The 21663-nt window shown below is 49.0% G+C and overlaps 1 protein-coding gene across 1 annotated transcript in view; it reads right to left on the bottom strand.

Annotated features, from left to right (window-relative positions):
* Positions 1-378: 378 nt before the first annotated feature.
* The window catches only part of LOC103197055 (myosin-16), a 64208-nt gene continuing 42923 nt past the window's right edge, over positions 379-21663 (bottom strand). Inside the window, exons 28-42 of the mRNA XM_007940903.1 lie at positions 21567-21653; positions 21073-21318; positions 19182-19299; positions 16750-16877; positions 16242-16438; positions 14852-14984; positions 12966-13182; positions 12316-12452; positions 12119-12222; positions 8298-8490; positions 7224-7427; positions 5766-5891; positions 4193-4363; positions 3004-3204; positions 379-579 (exon numbers count right to left, since the gene is read on the bottom strand). Coding sequence (XP_007939094.1) covers positions 379-579; positions 3004-3204; positions 4193-4363; positions 5766-5891; positions 7224-7427; positions 8298-8490; positions 12119-12222; positions 12316-12452; positions 12966-13182; positions 14852-14984; positions 16242-16438; positions 16750-16877; positions 19182-19299; positions 21073-21318; positions 21567-21653 — 2463 coding nt within the window. The remainder of the gene's footprint in view (positions 580-3003; positions 3205-4192; positions 4364-5765; positions 5892-7223; positions 7428-8297; positions 8491-12118; positions 12223-12315; positions 12453-12965; positions 13183-14851; positions 14985-16241; positions 16439-16749; positions 16878-19181; positions 19300-21072; positions 21319-21566; positions 21654-21663) is intronic.

Raw genomic sequence — 21663 nt, forward strand, 5'->3', positions numbered from 1 at the left:
GGCTTTTCCATGTCCCTGTAATTCCTCAATGGAAAAATGCATGCACTAAGCACCTGTCTGCCAGGCCTAGTGTTGGGGTATAGGGCAGTCTAGAAGTATCAGGCATGGAACCTGCCTTAAGAGAGCTCTCAATCAGATGGGAGAACATCACGTCCCCCAGCACCTGTGATGCGGATGAACAGCATCACGCCTGAGAGCTGTGAGAATCCACAGAGGGCGTGTGGCAGCTGAGCAGACAAGGGAAGCTTCGGGGTTCCCACTGCAGGAGATCAGGGCGGCGAAGCGGGAAGGAGCAAGGCAGGTGTAGGGAAGGTGAGCTTGGAGTGTGGGCGAAGTGAGTGGAGTCCACCTACCAGCTGTGGTGGGGGACACGCGGCCTCACTCCTCAGAAAGTGTTTTGGAGGAGCCTGTCTTGGACACCTGGATGATCTCCACAGAGGTGATGCCTTTGCTGGCCACGCGGTGTCTGGTGCGCAGCTTGTTCAGGGCGGTCTCCGCCATGCCGGCCCGCTCCTCGGCGTCATCCAGCTCGTGCACCGTCTTCCTGTATCGAGCCAGGGTCTGGTTGGCCTGCTCCTCCTGCGAGAAGGGTGTGGTGGAAAATGGGCGAAACCTGGTTGGCTATTTTTAAGGTCACACATGAATGTATGAAGAGTCCAACATGGCTTGTTACAAAACACAAGCAGTTGGAGAAACCATGTCCAGGGAGGAGAGGGAAGTATGTGGCAACACTGTGTACTTTCTGTGCGTTTTTCTGTAAACTCAGACTGCTCTAAACAAAACAAGAGCCGTGACATGAAAAGATGTACACACACCCATGTTCATCGCAGCACTATTCACAACAACAAAAAGATGGAAACCCCCTAAATGCCCATCAATGGAGGAATGGGTCAACAAACTATGGTACATACACATAACGGATTGCTGTGCAACGTTAAAGAACAGTGATGAATCTGCAAAACATCTCATAACACAGATGAACTTAGAGCCCATTCTCCTGAGTGAGGTTAGTCAATCAAAAAGACAAATATTGGATGAGACCACTATTATAAAAAGTCAAGAAAAGGGTTTCACAAAAAAAAAGACATTTTTCGATGGTTTTCAGGGGTGGGTGGGGAAGGGAGGGTAAAGCACTTAAAAAAAAGAAAAAGAAACAAAAAGCTGTTCTCAAAGGAAGTCTATATTAAAAAAAAATTAAACACACAAACACAGAAGTCCTGGGGAAGCATCTCCCTGCGCCCTGGGAACAGCTGCTGTCGACACCTTGAGCTGATTCTTTGTGGCCGTGACATCCATGTTTCTAAGTAAAAGACCTCTCTGTTGCTGCACCTGGGCCATGTGGTTTTGAGCATTATCTGTTGGTGCCCCACCATGGAAGATTAAGATTTGGGGCCCCCTGACACCCACCACCCAATTCGCATCCTCTCAATTTACCATCGATGTTCATTATTCACGGATTTCATACTTACAAATTCGTTTATTCACTATAATTGATCTGCAATCCCAAAAGCAATATTTGCCATGCTTTCGCATCATTCATAGGCATGGTGAAAAATGTGTCTCTGGCTGCGTGTTCCCAGCTGAGGTTGGACAAGGTGATGCTCTGCCTTCTTGTATCATCAGTTCACACGGAAAACAAGTATCCATTTCATAATCTATTTAAAATAGTGTCTGTTTTTCACAGTTTTGTGCTTTTTGTGATTTTGATTTTAAGATGATCCCCAAGTATACTGCTAAAGTGCTGTGTACTGTTCCTAAGTCCAAGAAAGCTGTGATGTGCCTTACGGAGAAAATATGTGTGTTAAATACGCTTTTTATAGGCATGAGTACTGTTGGCCATGAGTTTGGTATTAATGAATCAACCGTAGGTATTAAATAAGGTTTCATTAAATAGACACACATGTAGAAATGTGACCAGAGGCTTGCAGGAACCTACTTTGTGTTTCTTGTAGGAGCAGTGGTTTAGTATTTGCTAATTCAATGTTTGTGGCGACTTTATAGAACATAAGTACTAGGAATCATGAGAATCAACTGTAGTTGGAGTGTAATTTTGGTTAGAGCAATATTTACTGCAAGCCTGGCCTTCAGTGACCTTTTGGGAAGGGTGTTGGGTGCTTGAGTGGCCTGTGGATTTAGTGTAGTGGTTCCAGAACCAGCAGCAAATGATGGCAGAGTCAACTATCAAAGTCCTGGGGGGTAGGTGGACCTGAGGGTGTAGGGTTGAGACTTGAAACTGCCCTTTACTAACAATCTGACTTTGACTTTGACATCTACTTCCATAACCTAGCAGTACCCCACTCTGTGGAATGGATTAGTAATATCAACCTTCCTGCCCCAGAGTTGGGAAGGTCAAACAAGTGAAGACCCTTGATAAAGGCACAGCCAGGAAGGAGAGACTGTCCCTGTCATGGGTCATGAAAGTCGGTGAAACAGGACAGAGGCCACAGAGACCTCCTCTGGAGGTTGGATCATACCCTGCAGTCGTGACTTCAGTTAGCGTGGGCGATCTCAGGGGAGAGTTTGGTTTTTCACATGTTCTTATCTCCAGTGTGGAATGTCTGGCCTACCTCCCATACTCATGCCGTTGTTGTTGTTGTTACGTGCCGTTGAGTCAGACCCCACTCATAGCGACCCCTCTTTGGGTTTCTAAGGCAGTATCACTACTGAAGTAGATTGCCCAACCTTCTTTCTGAGGAGTGACTGGTGGGTTTGAACCGCCAGCCCTCTGGTTAGCAGTCAAGTGCCTTAGCCACTACACCACCAGAGCTCCTCCATACTCATGCAGCACGGGCAAAGTGCCATGGACACCACTCTCACAGGAGTCACATATTGGCCAATGCTTGATTTCCTCCCCTACAGTTAATCCTATAGGGTCGCTGTGAGTCTAAATGGATTCGATGGCAGTGGGTTGGGTTTTGGTTTAGTTAATCCTAATCACGTTGCACATCCTGGCCTGGGAAGCAAACAGAAGAGGGAAAGAAGGGGCTGGCGGCAAGCACCCACCGCCTCTTCGATCTGCCGCTTGTAGACTTTGAGCTTATTCTGCAGCTTTTCCACCAGCTCCTGCATGCGCTGGTTGGTCTTGTGGTCCTCCTCCGTCTGGAAGACCAGCTCCTTGAGGCGGCGCTCATTCTTGCGCAGCGTCTTGACCGTCTCCATGTGCTGTTTCTGCTCCCCGTCCAGCTCTGTCTCTAATTCCTTGATCTGAGGGTGGGAGAGGGAAACATAGCTCATGGTTTTGAATTTGCAAGCACAGGGGCTTGGATGAGGGTGTATGGCCACAGTGTCTGCCTCCTACCCAGGAGTGAGTGAGCCCTGGATGGGCTCTGTCTTTAACAGGCCTACTTCGGTTGTCAGATAGTCAGTCATTTGCCCCTGAGTCTTAAGCTTCCACCTCTGGGAAATGAGGAGAGGCAGCAGGTTGGACTGGGTGACAGAACCTTCTGGAAACTTCCTGCTCTGACATTCTATGATGTAATGACTAAGGCTTATTTTCCTTAAGTGAATAATAACACAGAGGAAAGGAGCTCTGGTAGCATAGTGCCTAAGGCATTTGACTGCTAACCAGAAGGTTGGTGGTTCAAAACCCACCAGCCACTCCTCGGAATGAAGATGGGGCAATCTACTTCTGTAGTGATACTGCCTCGGAAACCCAAAGAGGGGTAGCTAGGAGTCAGGTCTGACTTGATGGCACATAACAATAACAACAACAGCAACACAGAGGAATAATATTAGCTACAGAGACATATGTACTGAATGATAGAGGCCACTGCTCTGCTTTGGACATCCTGGGGAGAAAGGTGACAGGGTGAGAAAGAGCAGGAGAGACCTTAGGATAAATAAAGTAGAGCTGTTTTTTAATTTCTTTTTATTTCCTGCCATCTATATAAACCAAGGAGCTCTGGTGGCATAGTGCCTAAGGCATCTGACTGCTAACCAGAAGGCTGGCGGTTCAAACCCACCACCCTCTCTTGGAAGGAAGATTGGGCAATCTACTTCCGTAGAGATACCACCTCGGAAACCCAAGGAGGGGGTCACCATGAGTTGGATCTGTCTCTATGGCAGTGAGTTTTATGTAACCCAAGCCCTCATCAAACTCAGGGCATTTTTTTTTTTTTTTTTTTGGTGAAACCACACAGCCCCAGCCTGCCCTCCATTTCTCTTCCACAGCTTAGCTCAGCTCTGCCCTCACCCTGGCCTCCAGCTTCATGATTGTACGCTTCCCTCCTTTCAGAGCCAGCTGCTCGGCCTCCTCCATCTTGGCCTGCAAGTCTTTGATGTTGGCCTCATAGTTCTTCTTGATTTTCTCCAGGTGCATGCAGTGGTCCTGCTCTTGGCGGAGTTCCTCTGCCATGCGGGCGGCCTGGGGGAGGAAGGGGCATGAGTTGCAGTTGGGTACTTGTTAACGTTGATTTGTGTCTCCCCCAGAAAGATATGCTTAGGTCCTAACCCTGGTACCTGTGAAAATGATCCTATTTGGAACAGGATCTTCACAGATGTAGTTACTTAATAGAGGGTTACAGGGGAGTAGGTGGGCCCTAATCCAATATGAATGGTGTCTTTATAAGAAGAGGAGTGGACAGAGAGAGACAGCACACAGGGGAAGGTGACTATGTAAAGACAGAGGCAGAGGCTGGAGTGATGCTGCTACAAGCCAAGGAACGCCTGGGGCCACCGGGAGCTGGAAGAGACATGGAAGGATCCTCCCCTAGAGCCGTTGGCAGGAGCATAGCCCTGCTAGCACACTGAATTCCAGCTGCTAGCCTCCAGAACTGTGAGGGAATAAGTTGCTGTTGTTTTATGTACATAGGTTGTGGTACCTTGTTACTGTCACCCTAGCAAACTAATACAGAAACTAATAATAATCCAGGCTTGTGATACCTTACAGGGAGGAGGGACCTGGTCTCCCCAGTTTCTGGGAAACCACGTTGTTCATGAGAGACCCCTCAGCTGACATTGCTGGGGTCTGATGGAGGTGGCCATGCTGTTATTCTGTGTCCCTCACAGTGAAAGAGGAGGGGGCTCATGCACTTACAACCTGGCTTCCCAATGCCATGGCCTCCCACCAGCCTGTCCCACTCAAGCCAAGCCCTTTGTTGACATCTCCATGAGGGACGCAACACAGAGTGTGGGAAAAACCCAGGATCTGGAGTTGAAGGATCTAGATCCGCATCTAGCACCTGTGTGACCTTCGGTGAGTCGTTTATTCCCTCTGAACCCCATGATTCTTCCATTCTTTCAACAAATGTTCATGGAGAGGCTACTGTGTACCAAGTACGGGTCTACGTTCTTGGGACGTAGCACTGAATAAGTGTGACAGTGTTCCCATCCAATCAAATAGAAGGAACTGGAAATAAAAATCATATTCCCTCATTTTCAAAGTGGGGATAAATAGTGTCTACCATCCAAGGCTGATGTGACAATTCAAAGGGATGTTGGAGCCTTTGGGCCTGCTTTCCAGCCTCTTTTCACTAACCTCTCCCCTATAGGCTGGTTTAATTCATACTTGCCAAAAAGCTGCCTAGACAGGCTCACATGGATGGCTCCTTTGATCTGTCCCGTGGCCTCATGCCCTTAGCTCTTCCTTGATCCTGTAGAACTTGAATCATTCCCTACTTGCTTGTGTTTGACAGGGTACCACTATTCCAAATGACTTATTACTGGAGGGGGTGGCAGTCCCTGTCTTGGATGGCCTGGTCCTTGGCAGGCATCCTGACCCAGCATGCCAGGTCCCTCGCCCCTACAGCAGCAAAGTCCAAACTTACGTCTGTCATGGCTTTCTTGGCCCTCTCATCAGCCGAGCGGAACTCACTGATGAGCTCCTCATGCTCGTTGGAGATGCGTTGGACGTCAGACTCCAGCTTGCGCTTGACCACAAGGAGGCTCTGGTTCTGGAGAAGGAAACAAAGGGACCTCTGTGAGCCAGAAGTCTTCCAGGAAGGAAAATGACCACCATCTCCCAGACATGCTTCCCAGACTCCACCCCCCCCCAATGGGAAATGGCCCTAGACCCTCTGCTTGGGGTGAGGGTCTCGCGCCTGCATTCCTCTCTGGGTTTTAGAGCAGAGCTTGGACCATGAGTGGCCCAGGAATATCACTCAGGCCTGGGGTGGGTGGCCGCTGTGGAACAATCCAGAATTCAGAGCTGGGAAAACCCGGGCTCAATCTCTGACACGTCTACCTGCTCAGATTAATCCCTTACTCTGCTGGCTTTGGTCTTCTTATCCATAATGTGGGGTTGTAATCCCTGTATCTCTCATGCATATTTTTTCTTTTGGTGAATTCACATAAGTTGATAAGCAAGAAAGGGTTTGGGAAACCAGGCTGGTGAAGGACTGCACTGGAAATAGTAAGAAATCCTTGTGTCATCTCTGCCAGCAGACATGAGTCCCAGACTGTGGCCATGGATAAGCTTCCCACTCTCAGGGCCACACTTTTTCATTTGTAAAACCAGTGTCAGACTATGGAATGTTCCAGTTCCCTTCCAGTTCTAAAGTTCTATCATTGGCTATGCTGGGCTTCAAAGTGGTTGTCAAAATTGGCTACACCATCAGAATCTCCTGTGGAGCTTGTGAAAATTCCGATGTCTGGGCCCTTACCATAACCCCACTGGATGGGACTCCCTAGGGGAGGGCCTGGGACTCTGTTAAAGAATCTGTAGGGGAACAGCATTTCAAACTCTCATGGAATCTAGACTTTCTGGAGCCAGGGAGGCTGGATGGACCCCCTGAAATCATGTTTAGGCCTTAAACCAAAAATACCCCCTGAAGTTATCTTAACATCAAATAATAGATTAGCTTAACTAGTCAAGAATGTCTCCCTTGAGCACTGTGCTTTTTTAAGAACTGTCTACATGGGACCAAATTGATGATAGCAACTTGAAAGATGAGACGGGAACCTTTAGGGGGCAGTGAGGTTATATGAACGGGGAAGGAACAACTCGGAAGGAAGATGAGAAAGGTTGCCAACGTGAACAATGTAATCAGTAGCACTGAGTTGTACATGTAGAAACAGTTGAGTTGGTGTAAGTTTTGCTGTGCATATTCTCAATGACAACAACAACAACAACAACTAAAAATCCTCTGCAGGTGAGTCCTGAGGACTTGTCAGGTGCGGAGGGGGCACTGCCTGCCACTGAGTTTTGAAGGGGACCATCCTGGCCTCTCCCCAGCCCCCTCAGGTGGGAGCCCACGTGTCACCTGCCGAGGTTCCCGCCGTCCTACCTGGATGTTGACCTCGTTGTGCCGCTCAGTGAGCTCCACCACCTCCTGCTCCAGCAGCTTGCGGGAGCGTTCGCTGCCCTCCAGGGCCGAGCGCACCTCCTCCAGCTCCGTCTGCAGCAGGCTCAGGCGCCGCTCCTGCAGGTTGTACTGCTCCCTCAGCTCCTCGTGCTGCCGGGCGTCCTCGGCCATCTGGACCTGCAGGTCCTGGGGGCAGGGAGGCAGGAGGGCCCAGCTGAGCAGGTCGCCCAGGGGCTGGCCAGGCCTGAGGGAGCGCTGAGCATGGTAGGCCAGGCTCTGCAGGGAGCTGGGAGGAAGAGTTCATGGACTGGCTGGGGCTTGGCTAGGCCAGGGCCCGGCAGTCCAGAGGACTTGGCCAATGGGCAGGCAGCGCGAGACCAAAGCTTTCGTGATGGTGGAATGCCTGACGTTTCCAGAAGGGCCTTCTCAAGGAGTGACCTCCGACAGTCACTCACTGCCTCCTTCCCCTGCCCTCTTCTTTCTCTGTAACACTTAGCACCAATTTTAATACTACAGTTTTGGCTATTTGTTGCTTATTGTCTAGCTGCAGGGATGTTTGTCTGTTTTGTCCACTCTAGCACCAGTGTCTGGGCAGGGCGGGCCATCCACAACCATGTGCCAAATGCCTGAATCTCACTATGCTTTACAGACAGTGCAACGACATGGGGCACAAAGCAGACATCACCTCTTCTTGTGTTTATTTCTTGGGGTGTGTGGTGGCTACATGGGTGTTTGCTCTGTCCTCTGTTTTGTATGTCCGAAATAGTTTAAAAGAAATTTAAAAATGGCTTTCAAAAATCAAGACAGGTCCAGCTGTCTGTTTGCCTTCTTTCTTCCTTCTTTCCAGGAGTCCAGGACAAGCACTTTGGGGACTAGGCACCCTCATTTCTACACTACCCAGATTTCCTGCTCCGTGGAACTCTGAGCCATCTCCTCCTATCACTCTCTCATTCCCTCACTCCTGTTGAAGACGTGTCTGAAAGCAGGTCCCTTGACACCTGTAGGCTCAGGGATGGCTGGCTCTGCGGTTCATCCCTCTTGCTCCCAGGTGGCTACCTTGATTTGCTGCTGCAGCCTTTTCAGGGTCTTCACCAGCTCGCTGTTGTTCTTGTTGGCGTGGTCCAGCTGGATCTCCATCTCATTCAGATCTGTCTCCATCTTCTTCTTGAGCCGTAGTGCCTCTGCCCGGCCCTTGGCCTCGGCCTCTAGGCTGGCCTGCAAGGACTCGATTGCCCGCTGGTGGTTTTTCCTACAAGTCAGAGCAGAGAAGACTGTGGCACCCCAGACCAGCTGTTCAGTCTGTGCTGAACTCATCTAGATTAGAGGCCTTGGGGGATCAGTGTGGGTCCTGTCACCATGTTATGAAATTAAACCCTTAACTGGGGTCAGTGGGGCACATCATGCTTTGGAGAAAGGAAGGAAAGGTCATATTTATTGAATATTTATTTACCATGTGTCTTTTGTGATCGCAATTCACGTAACATGCAAAACAGCCCTGCAAGAACACTGAGGCTCCAGATGCTAAAACATGGGCCATAGGTCACCCATGTAGCCCACATTGGAGACAGGATTTAAACTCAGTGATGTAGGCCCCTGTTTTTTCCACTGTCCAATGTGGGCTTTGTTCATACAACCCAGGTTTGTTTCTCTTTTCAAAACAATGGGAGATATTCAATATATAATAATTATGTTGTAGTCAATATAATAAATATTTCCATAAAAGCCTCATATGAGCTATATTAACCTCATTCTATAGAATGGGACCAGAAGAGGTAATTGAGGTGTTCAGTAAATGCTTGTTGAATTGAGGCATGAATTGTTTTGCACGGTGAAGATTTTGTCCTTCCGGAAATTCTCAGCTCTAAACTCAAAATCATAAAAAGACCAGGCTTACTGTCTGACAGAGACTGGTGGGATCCCTGAGACTTTGGCCTAGTCACCCTTCAGACCTGGAATTGAACTCACTTCTGTGGCTTAACTTGCAGCCAAACAATAGACAAGTGAGGTGAATAATTACACCAGGTAGGTACACTCCCTAGAAAAATCAACCACAGGAGATCAATCGGAAGGGCAGTATTTACAGAGAGATTGCTCAGAGGGCAGGAATGCATAGGAAGGACACGGGAAAAAGTAACCACAGGCAGGAAATGGGAAGAGAGATGTCGGATTGAGGAGACTGCAATCATGTCATGAAACAAAATGTGTATGAATTGTTGAATGGAAAATGAATTAGCTCTGCAAACTGTCACCTGAATCACAAGAAAACAAAAAAGAAAAAGAACTCCCCAGCCCTAACTGTGTGCACCTCAGCTCAACCTGAGTGCCCTCCACATGCAGGGATGGTGCCTGGTTTGCAGTACCCTGCAATGGATTAAATCCCCAGATGTGGGAGAAGATACCATGGCATTTTCATAGGTAGATGGAATTATGATTCACCGTGGTGGAAAAAAGAAATACAAGCAAAAACCGCAAAAAGTTTTTGAAAGAAATTAAAGATCTTAATAAATGGAAAGATTTCTCGTATTCATGAATTGGAAGGCTTAATATTTGCTAAGATGGCACTGCTCCCCAAATTGATCTACAAATTATACACATTCCCTACCCAAATCCCCTCTGGCTTCATTGCAGACATTGGCAAGTTGATCCTAAAATTCATACGGAAATACAAGGGACCCTAACAACCTTTAAAAAGATAAAATCAGAGGACTGCCGCTTCCTCCCTTCCCAGTATCAAAGCTTACAACAAAGCTACAGTCATTAAGTTGGTGTGAACTGGCATAAGGAGAGAATGCAGAACAAGGAGGTGGAGTTGAGCACCCACAAATAACACTCACAGTTATGGTCAATTGATAAACATTGTGACCTTGGATTGGGCAATGGTTTCTTAGATGTGACAGCTAAAGCACAAACAACTAAAGGAAAACAGGTTAAGTTGGACTTCTTCAACGATGAAAACCTTTGTGCTTCAAAACACCGTAAAGGCAGTAGAGAGACAGCCCACAGAATGGGAGGCAATGTTGTCAACTCATTTATCTGATAAGGGTCTAGTATCCAGAATACATACAGAACTCTTACAACTCAACAAAAAGACAAACAATCCAATTTTTAAAAAAACAGGTGAAGGACTTGAATAGATACTTCTCCAAAGAAGATATGCATGTGGCCAATAAAAGATGCTTGGCATCACTAGCTGTCAGGGATAGCTGTTACTGAAAAGGCAGATAATAAGTATCAGATTGTTGTTGTTGTTATTTGCCGTCGAGTCGGCCCCAACTCATAGCGACCCCTCCTTGGGTTTCTGAGGCAGTATCACTACGGAAGTAGGATTGCCCAACCTTCCTTCCGAGGAGTGGCTGGTGGGTTTGAACCGCCAGCCTTCTGGTTAGCAGTCAAGTGCCTTAGGCACTATGCTACCAGAGTATCAGATAGGAGGTGGAAAAAGTGGAGCTGGAGAAACTGGAACCCTCATATGCCCTGGTGAGAATACAATGGTGCAACCACTTTGAAAGACAATCTGGAAGTTTCTCAAAAGTGAGACATAGAGTTACCATATGACCCAGAAATTCTACTCCTAGGTATCGATCCAATGGAAATGAAAACACATGTTCACACAAGAACTTGTATACGCATGCACGTAGCAGTGTTATTCATAACAGCCCCAAAGTGGAAACAACCCAAATGTACATCAGCTGACGAATGGCTAAACAAAATGTGCCATACAACAGAATATTATTCAGCTGTAAAAAGGAATGAAATACTGACACATGCTACAATGTGGATGAACCTTGAAAACATGATGCTGAGTAAAAGAAGCCATTCCCAAAAGACCGTGTGTTGTGTGATTCTATTTCTATGAAATGTCCAGTATAGGCGAATCCATGAGACAGAAAGGAGATTAGTGGTTGCCTAGGGCTGGGGTGATGGAAGGGATAGGAAGAGCCTGCTTTTGGGGTGATGCCACTGTTCTAACACTCCTTGTGGTGATGGTGGCATATACTTAAAACTATTGAACTGTCCCCTTAAAATACATGCATTGCATGGTATGTGATTTATATCTCAATAAAGCTGTTACAAAAATAAGACAAAACACCCTCCCCCTAGCCACATACTGATATAGCTAGAAATTTAGGGTGAGGGCCAGGGTTAGCCCTTGATGTGAGTCATTGGACTTCCCCTCCCAGTGGTTCTGCCTACAGCCCTCTTAAAGGAGGGTTTGTGGGGACGTTATAAAATCAAGAAGTGACAGGATTCCAGGAAGGTCCTTTGCTGCCAGTAGGCAGGTTAGGCAGGACGCCAGTGTGGACAGTTCCAAATGTGTCGGTCTGCTCAGAATCACAATAAATCCTATTTCTGTAAACTAAAACCTAGCAGGAGTTTGAAATTTTCTTGAAAGCTGAAAAGCAGCAGCATTGGTCAAATCCAGCACCGCTTAGCACTGCAAAAATCAGTTCTGTCCCGTGAAGTGTGGAGATGTTTTCTAAGTGGTTGTTAACGTCAGTGGTAATATCTCCACATGACTTTTCAGGCTACAGCATGCTTTCCTGTCTACAATCTCATTTAATCTTTACCATGTTCTGTAGAGGACATGAGGAAACTGTCATCTTTCCCATCTGTTGGATGGGATCATTGTACCTATGTCATGGGGTTTTGTGACTATTCAGTGAAATACTAAAATTCAGTGTTTGTAAACCATAGACTGCCTCATCAGTGTAAGGTGCTGTCATTGTTCCCATTCACAGAAGAGGACACCGAGCTTTGGAGACGGTCACCTAAATTGCCCAAGGTCACATGACTAGTAAGTGGCAGACAACCGGGTTTCCTGACTCCACTCCACCATGTTGCCTAAAAGTCAGCCCTTATCCCATCAGTACCCATACCTCGTAGCCTCAAATTCCTCTTCTTTCTCATGGATTCTCCGGTCGATGTCAGCTTTCACTTGAGCCAGTTCCAGCTGAATTCTAATCACTTTACTCTCTTCAACCTGCCAGGTACATAAGCATCAGTCTTTCTGGCCAAGGAGGTCCATGGTTCCTGGTCAAGGGTCCAGCCCCCAAGACAATGAGCGGGTGGTTACCTCCAGGGAAGACTCAGCTTCCTCCAGGGCCACCTGGAGCTCTTCCTTCTCAATCTCCAGTTTTTTCTTCAGCTTCTGCAGTTCATGCACACTCCGTCCTCCCTCACCCAGCTGATCTATTAGGTCCTTTATCTCCTCTGAGGAAGGAGTGTTCTGGTTAATAAGGCCCACAAGGACTACCACCTTTCCAGAGTCATGGCTTATGGCCCAAACGTGCCTCAGTAGGGGTCTGACCCTCCAGCCTTGTATCAAAGAGGAAGCAATTTACTTTAAACCATAGACTCAGGGACTTTCAGGGTGTGGACACTGGAGAACACTGGATTCAAGCTCCTCTTTTTATAGAGGAGGGGTTACTCCCTAGAGAAGAGGGAGCAAGCACCCAGTGGCTTTGGGGCCAGTGTCTAGGACTCTCCTTTTCCAGAGAGTCCAGGGGCTCAAACCACCTCCATAAGAACATCATTGGGGAACACGTGGAGCCTGATCTCCTGTGTTGCTCACCTGGAAGGACCCCCCAGGCACCGCAGGCTCTTGGAGCCAGTATAAATCTCAGGCTACAACCATGGTGTCTGAGCAATGCAAGTGTTTTGCTTTGTCCATGTGTCCATGGCCAAACTCAACCTCTACACGAGGCCTCCTGCCCACAGCCTCACCTTGCAGGGTCTTGTTCTCCTTCTTCACCGACTCCAGGTGCTCCAGGGACTCCTCGTAGGCAGTCTTGATCTTGAAGCTCTCGGTCATGTACATGCGACACTCCTTCTGCGAGTTGTCCAGCTCCACCTGCAGCTCCTCGCACTTCTGCTGCCACTCGGCCAGCATCTTGTCAAAGACCCGCTGCTTCTTGTCCAGAGCGGCTGCTGCAGCATTGGCCTGGGGCGAGGTGGAGAGGGTCTCCAGGGTCTGCTTTCCTGTCCCCCCCACCTCCCTCACCTCCCTCTCCCACAGGCTTCCTTCCTCCCTCCCACTGTGGCCTAACTCCAGTGGTTTTACGTATACACCGCCATCACCACAAGCAGTGTTAGAACACTGGCATCACCCCCAAAAGCAGGCTCTTTCTAGTCCTTCTATCGCCCCAGCCCTAGACTACCACTAATCTACTTTCTGTCTCTATGGATTTGCCTATTCTGGTCTAATTCCTGGGCATTGGGATGTAATTCTAAAACTCCTACATGATGTGTGACTTCAGGCAGAAGCCACCTAGTCTTCCTGGGCTGGAATTTTCTCTGGTGTAAAGTGAGGGGTCTGGGCCACAGTGGCCTTCTCAGATTTCTGACATTTGGCCTCGCTCCCCACAACTGATTTCTCTATAATGTGATGACGCATTCCTGTGCCCTGCAGAGGTGGGTCTGGCTGTTATTTTTCCTGTGGATCAAAGCTGATTGCTCTTAGGCTTTGTCTTCTCGCAGACCTTTCATCTCGTTCGTGACTCCCCAGCAAGTATTTGCTGTCACGAAATATTAGATCTTGTCGTTTTTTTGCTTAATTTCCTCACTTGAGGGGAAAACTTTGTGGGTTTGAGAACTTTTTTTCCCCCTCAAGTCTCTCACGTGGATTTCACTTCCTGCCTATGTGGCCCCTGGATGTGACTGTGCTCTGCGAATAGGCTGCAGTCTTGTCCTTCCCCACTGACATAAAGAAGTGGCCTCTTGGGACCAAGATTGGGGATTGGGTGCCAGTGGAAATCTTATTTAGTTCTATTAAAAACAACGACAACAACAACAACAAAAACAGTCGCCTCGACTCTGACTCACGGTGACCCATGTGTGTCATAGGAGAACTTTGCTCCATGGGGTTTTCGTGGCTGCTTTTTCAGAAGTGGACGGCCAGATCTTTCCTCTGAGGTGACTCTGGGTGGGCTTGAACGCCAGCCTTTTGGTTTAGCAGCTGAATATGTTAACCATTTGCACTACCCAGGGACTCCTCTTTAGTTCGACTAAACCCAAAAAACCAAACCTACGGCCACTGAGTCAGTTTCGACTACTAGCGACCCTATAGGACAGAGTAGAACTGCTCCCATAGGGTCTCCAAGGCTGTACATCTTCATGGAAGCAGATAGTCTCATCTTTCTCCCACAGAGCAGCTAGTGGGTTTGAACCACAGACCTTTTGGTTAGCAGACAAATGCCTTAACCACTGAACAACCAGAGCGCCTTTTTTAGTTCTGATAGAGCCTGGCAAATCAGTCTGAACCAGTGAAGGAAACAGCAATATTCGGCCATACAAAACAGAGCATGGTTTGTGTAAGAGAAGGGGCAACAGGAAAGATAACATTGCATGACATCCTGGACCAAATCTTATCTTCATCGTGGATCTACTGAATAGTGGCTTGTTGATTTTTAAGATCTCTGAAGAGTTTAAAGACACATGTTCAAACAGGAGCCCGTGTCTAGTGGGGTTGTGAATACAAATCCTGTGCTCAGCCATCATGGACCACCTGTTTCTTCCTGATCACTCCAGATGTGTGACACCCTCTCCCTCAGGTGCACTGGGCACCCTCCACCCCTTTACAGAAGCATCCTCTGGGCTTGTGGATCTCCGACCTTCTCCAAGTCGATGGTGAGGTCCTCGACTTCAGCCTGGAGTCTCTGCTTATTTTTCTCCAGGGAGGCAGCCCGGGCCTGGGCGGCTTCAGCTGTCTCTTCCGCCTCCTGGAGCCTGGCGGCCAGCTTCCTCCTGAAGAAGGGATCCAGAGGGCAGTTAAGGACACACAGGCACCTGGGGTCATTGCCTCCCCACTGCTGAGCATGAGCACTGGCTGAAGCACGCCGTGTGCATGGTGTGGAAAAGATTCAGACACAATGGAGTGTTCAGAGAAAAGCTAGCACAGTCCATTCATTCATTCATTTCATGGGTATAGTTGTTCCTTCTTTGTGCCCAGTGCTGTTCTAGGAAGTGTATAAAACAGACTAAAAGCCCTGCCCTCATGAAACGTGTGTTCTAGCTGGGAGACACATAATGTATAACACAGAGACCATCAGACGGGGGTAAGTGCTGAAAAGAAAATTAAAGCAGGGAAGGGGACAGAGTCCAGGGTGGGAAGGAGTGATGGCAACTTCAAAGGAAGGCTCAGGGAAGGCTGGCTGAGAAGGGGACAGCGAGCAAAAGCCCAAGGTGGGGGAGGTGAGAGCCCTGGAGGTATCTGGGGAAGCGTCCAGGCGAGGGACTGAGACGTAGGTTTCATGAGAATGGGTTCAGCTGATGAGGAAGAGCCTTCGGGGGGACCCAGCAGCTCCAGCAGCCCTCAGTTGAAGAGTGAGAGGGCCGGGGTGGAAGTTACAGGAAGGAGATTTAGGCTCAAGAGTCGGGGCAGCTGGAAGGCACTGTGCTTGTTGCTATGTCACTGGAATGTCCAGTGCACAGAAGGGACAGGTAAGCAGGCTGGGCCAAAGGGGCTCACACACAGAGCCTTCCTGGATGTGGGGGCCACGGGCATCCAAGCCAGCCGCTTGTGCCAGAGTGGCTAGAAGCCACGTTCGCATGTGCTTGGCCTCATTTCCTCAGCCCCCTGGAGCAGGATGTCCTGTCGCAGATGTGGAGGAAAGCTCGAGGACTTGGGTGTTTACACAGAGCTGATGAGCCGGCAGAGCCAGACCCTGCCGCTGAGCATGGTCAGTGTCCCCCTGGCATCGCCCCAGACCCACTGAACGGCCCCCCGCTTTGCAGCAAGGCCTGCAGATGCTTCTTAAGCCCATCACAGGCAAGAGGCCCTGCCTGGGGGTGGAGGTCACCAGCTCCTGACCCCTTGAAGGGAACTCAGGCACATCTAGGTAGGTAACAATGGGAGCAGAGGGCTGGCTGGTGTGTCAGGGGGTATTCTGATGAGTGGGACACTTCCTCATCCTAAGAAGGTCCTGTGGACTTGCTTCTCCTGGCCTGGGATGCCTGGACCTGCCTGCCCGCCCGGCCCCCCCAGCAGCAGGTGGCGCTCACTTGGTCTCCTCCAGCTCCTCGGTCCTCTGGATGGCGTCAGTCTCGTATTTGGTCCTCCAGGTGGTCACCTCCGTGTTGAGCTTGGACACGAGGCGCTGCAGCTCTGACTTCCCGCCCTGCTCCTCCTCCAGCTGCTCCTTCAGCAGGTCCAGGTCGTGCTTGGTGTTGGCCAGGCTCACCACTGCAGTGCTGCGAGACTGTGGGGACGAGCCTGTCAGAGCCCCAGAGGCTCGGCCCGGCCCCCAGCGCCATCGCTCAGAAGACCTAACATTGAACCAACAGCGACCGCAAGTAAAGGGGAGAAGACGACACCTAGTGCCATCTAAACCACTGGGGTTTTATTTTCCGTGTCTTCTTCTGGCATCTTCTTTAGTCTCGCACATGGCATCCTTTGGTTTGGTAGTTAGGGTTTTACTTGCTATTTTATCGGATGGTTTTCACGGTCCTTCTTCATCTTATAACATTTTTTATGGAGGTAGCTTGGCCTCCCCCCCCCACACACACACACCTTCGACTCTTCATCCAGCTGCCTCTTGTAATCGTCCACTTGCGACGTCAGAGATGTCTTTATCCGCAGGATCTGGTTGAGGCGGCTCTGGGATTCTTCATATTCACGATGCACTTCGTTGTTTTCAGCTGGGTTGGAAGGGAATAGGAAGAAATATCAGAAGAACTGGCTCCCCAGCCAGAACTCAGTCCCCCAGGGTGTTGCTCCCAAAGGACTTAGTCAGTATGGCGGCTTGGCCAACTGAGATGGCCTGCTGGGAAGCACCACAGTGAGCCACCAAACTGGCCGCTCAAACTAAGTGATCCCACGAGGGGAGCAGGCACGAGGTCGCCGACATCCAGGTGACCTGCATGCGGTCAGAGACCCAGATAGTGATCACTCCCCCACCCAGCCCCTGCCCTAACCATCAGGAGATTCAGCAAAGGAGTTTGGAGCAATCAGTGGGGCCCAGAGTGTTCTCTTCGTAGACTCTAACAGTTGTGGAACCTCCACTCAGGTCCTTTGTGAAATCTTTGCCAGAGGCCAGGAAGAGGCTCAGGAGCCAAAGTGGAGGCAAAAGTTTCCAATTCTATTCTGTAAGCCATTAGTTCTGTGGTCCTGGGCAAGTCACTTCATCTCACTGGGCCTCAATTTTCTTATGCATCAAATGGGGGTATTGATCTTTTAAATATATACAGAATATGTTTTATTGGGTTACCATCGATAGGCTGTGAAATTCAGAGATCTTCATTGCACACTGGTATTATTTTGGGCAAATGCATAAACTTGTTCAACCCACACCTCCATCAGGACAGACAGCATTTCTGTATGGGGGTATTGATTTTTAAAAGTGTTCAAAGTGTAGAAAATAAGGCAAAAGGATGCCTGCTAGTTCATCATCTCAGAGCCCAATCGAACAGGCCCATCTAAAACAAAAACAAAAACAAAAACCCTAAATCTACTGCTATCGAGTTGATTTTCACTCACAGTAACTTCCAGTGGGTTCCCAAGGCTGTCAGTTTTTATGGAAGTAGATTGCCTTGTCTTGCTCCTGTGGAGCAGCTGGTGAGTTTAAACTGACCTTCTAGCTAGCAACCAAACGTCCTACCCACTTTGCCATCAGAGCTCCCTAACAGGCCCATCTAAGGTCTTCACTCCAATTCCTTTAATTCTCTAAGGGAATGCAGCTTTGTTTGACTGGGGCCTAGCCTCCATGAAGGTAGATGTTAGCTTGTATATTGATAAGCTGCAAATTATTTTTGTCCTAGTGATGGATTTCTTCTGATAAGAAAACAAAACAAAACAAAACAAAACCCAAAAATCCAGAAGAGCCAGAAGTTACAGTGTTATGGTCCTCTAGGACTTTAACTGGCTTTGCATCTCATTGAGCAGTTTAGCGTTCATTCCCTGACTGTAAATCTCTGGCCCTTAAAAAGCTCTTTGGAAAAAAAAAAAAAGAGGAACTAGGTTTCCTGGTCTGATAGAGCCTGGTGGAACCACTGAGACTACGGCCCCTAGTTGCCCTTCAGGTCTGGAATTGAACCCACTCCTTTGGCTTCCAGCCAAACAAAAGACAGGCATACGAGCTGGACGTTTACATTGGGTAGATACACTCCTTGGAGAGATCAATCACAGGAGAATAGAAGGGCTGTGTATGCACAGGGAGACAGCTCAGAGGGCAGGAGTGCATGGAGGGAAGGACACGGGGAAGAGGTAACTATCGGAAGGAAGTGGGAGGGGGAGCTGTTGCAGTGTGGAAATTGCAGTCAATGTCATGAGACAAAGTGTATGTGAGCTGCTGTATGGAAAGTGAATTCGCTGTGTAAACTTTCACCCAAATCAAAATTTAAAAAAAAAAAAAAAAAGCTCTTTTAAGGCAGCCTTACTAATTCTCTGGTTCTCTTACTAATGAGTTAAATCCATCTTTGACATGTGTTCACTTCATGTTAGTATGTGAGTCACCTTTTAAAAGGGTTGAAAATTGTATTTTTCCTGCACGGATGACCCTCCTGCTGACGTCACCGGGCGGTTGAGACGTGATATGAGCATGTTTGGATGGTGTTTCCTGCTTTACAGCGTGAAGACAGAGCTTCCAATACCCAGCCAGTTGTAACCAGTTGCCATCAAGTGGATTCCGACTCATGGCAGGCCCTGTGCGTCAGAGCAGAACTGCTCTCTGCAGAGTTTTTGGGCGTCCATCACGAGGCCTTTCTGCTGAGGTGCTCGGGGTGGACTCGAACTCCCAGCCTTTTGGTTAGCAGCTGAGCACACTAACCATTTGCACTGCCCAGGGACTCCTGGAATCCTCAGGGGGCGAGTTCAGTCTCATCACAAGGAGATGCATGCTCCAGGGTGGCGACCCAGGTATTTTCGTTCAGACTCCTTGTAGGAACCTGACTCATTTCTACGTACTCTTCCTCAAGGGGCTGCAATGGGAGGGGGCGTGAGCGCACCTTGGAGGCGGGTCCTGATAGCGTTGATCTCCGCTTGGTTTCTTTCCAGCTCAGCTACCTTGGCATTGGCTTCCGACAAGCTATCTTCCAGCTTACGGACGTGGGCCTCGGCGTTCACCTGCTCGGGAGGAATGAACCCAGGGTGGGGACAAGCCCTCAGGATCCCCACGGGGATTGGCGCCATGCCCCATTCAGGCATGGCCCCCGGCTGCCATGTCTAGTCCTTCTAGAATGCAAAGCCGAACTGTCCCTGTTTCCGTCAAATGTCTCACTGATCATCATCATGAACCCAGCCCTTCACCCTCTGGCTCATCAGCCTTTGTTGCCTCTCCAGACCCCTGTGGGCCACACCCAGTAAGAACACACAATTCAGGAGGAAATACTGACATTAGTGCAGAGGTCTGCAGAAGTAAGAAGAGGCCTCCAGAGGGTCTGAAGTTTGGGAACACTGTGGTTGGCTAGAATGAGGACCCCTGGGGCATGGAGCCCCCTGCCCAGAGTCACACAGGGCTTTTCATGCGACAGGTGCTCACACATGCATGTTGAACCGTCTACTTGACTTTCTTTGTTGTGTGTGATGCTTACTTTTATATGTCAGCTTGGCTGGGCTGCGGGAGCCCATTCTTTGATCAGATCCGACTCTAGGGGAGCTGGGAAGGTATTCTGTAGATGTGACTAACCTTTACAGTCAACTAAGCCAAGGTGGTTATTCTTGATAATGTGTATGGGCCTCATCCATTCAGTTGAATGTCTTAGGAGCAAACACACGTTTCCTGGAGAGAAGGAACTCTGCCCTAAGATGGCAGCATAGACATCCTACTGGAGTTTCTAGCCTGCCATTGACTTGATTCTGACTCACAGCAACCCTTTAGGACAGAATAGAACTGCCCCATAGGATTTCCAAGGTGGTAAATCTTTACGGAAACAGATTGCCTCATTTTTCTCTCATGTAGCAGCTGGTGGGTTTGAACCGTAAACCTTCTGATTAGTAGCCAAATGCTTACACCACTGCACATGAGAGCTCGTGTGTGTGTGTGTGTATGTGTATGTGTATATAAAACTGAAACCAAACCTATTACCATTGAGTCGATTCTGACTCATAGCGACCCCTGTCGGGTTTCTAAGGCTGTAAATCTTTATGGAAGTAGATTGCCTCATCTTCCTCCCAAAAAGTGGCTGGTGGGTTTGAACCACCAGCTTTCTGGTTAGCAGTCAAATACCTTACGCACTGTGCCAGCAGAGCTCCTTAAGGTATACATACATACATATTGTTGTTGTTGTTGTTATGTGCCGTCGAGTCGGCCCCGACTCATAGCGACCCCTCCTTGGGTTTCCGAGGCAGTATCACTACGGAAGTAGGATTGCCCAACCTTCCTTCCGAGGAGTGGCTGGTGGGTTTGAACTGCCAGCCATCTGGTTAGCAGGCAAGTGTCTTAGCCACTATGGTACCAGAGCTCCCTACATACATATATATATATGTGTGTGTATATATATATATATATATATATATATGTGTGTGTATATATTATGTATATGTTTACCCTATTGGTTATGTTTCTCTGGAGAACTCTAATACACGTTTTCTTTAATTGTGGCAATTTACGTGCTTGTCATCTCTCTTACCCCTAGAGGACATGTCATGATGATGTAATAACAGTCATAATCACTAAGTTATTGAACTTTTCTTATGTGCCAAGGGCTGTTCTAGCTCCCATAGTGCTGTGAAGTAGGGGTCTTATTATCCCCGTTTGACAAATGAGGAAACTGAGGCACAGTTAGGTTTTGTAACTCGGCCACATTTACACAAGCAGCGGGCAGGGTCTGTGATGGATTCATCCCGGCCCCCTTGAGAAAATCCAGAACAGGTCTGGGGGCAGGGCAGCTCCCTCACCTTGGACTTCTGCATGTTCTCCATGCTGGCGTTGAGGTCGTCAATCTCTGCTTTCATGACCTGCTTGTCCTTCTCCAGCTTGGACTTGACCCGCTGTAGGTTCTCCACGTGCTCCGTCAGCTCGGCCACGGTGTCTGTGTGCTTCTTGCGCAGGGTGGAGGCCGTCGCCTCGCTCTGCAAGGCCGCCTCCTCCAGCTCACGCCGCAGCTTCAGCAGCTCAGCCTCCCGCTTGCGGTTCTGCTCAATCTGGGTGGGGCGGGACCAAATGGCCTTAGCGGCTGGGTGCCCCTGGGTCACCCCTGTGTCCATCAACCCCACTGAGCCCAGAACAAAGCGGACCCACTTAGCTCCTCACAGGCCTGGTCTCTCTTCCTCAATGTCTCCTCAAGTTTGCCCCAGGAAACTTCAGCAAGAAGGAACTGGGCTTTATCTCCTGCTCAAGTGGGACATCCCCTTGAAGGCAGGCCTGGGTCCCTGCCCCCCCAGAGGCGTACCTGAGCAGACGTGGCTCCACCAGCCTCCTCCAGCCTGTCGCTGAGGTCCTCGAGGTCGCGGGACAGGTCGCTGCGTTGTTTCTCCACCTGGGGCACG

The sequence above is a fragment of the Orycteropus afer genome, unplaced genomic scaffold (genome assembly GCF_000298275.1).
Source record: "Orycteropus afer afer isolate SDZICR_OR568_19922 unplaced genomic scaffold, OryAfe1.0 scaffold00006, whole genome shotgun sequence".
In the NCBI taxonomy this organism is placed as follows: Eukaryota; Metazoa; Chordata; class Mammalia; order Tubulidentata; family Orycteropodidae; genus Orycteropus; species Orycteropus afer.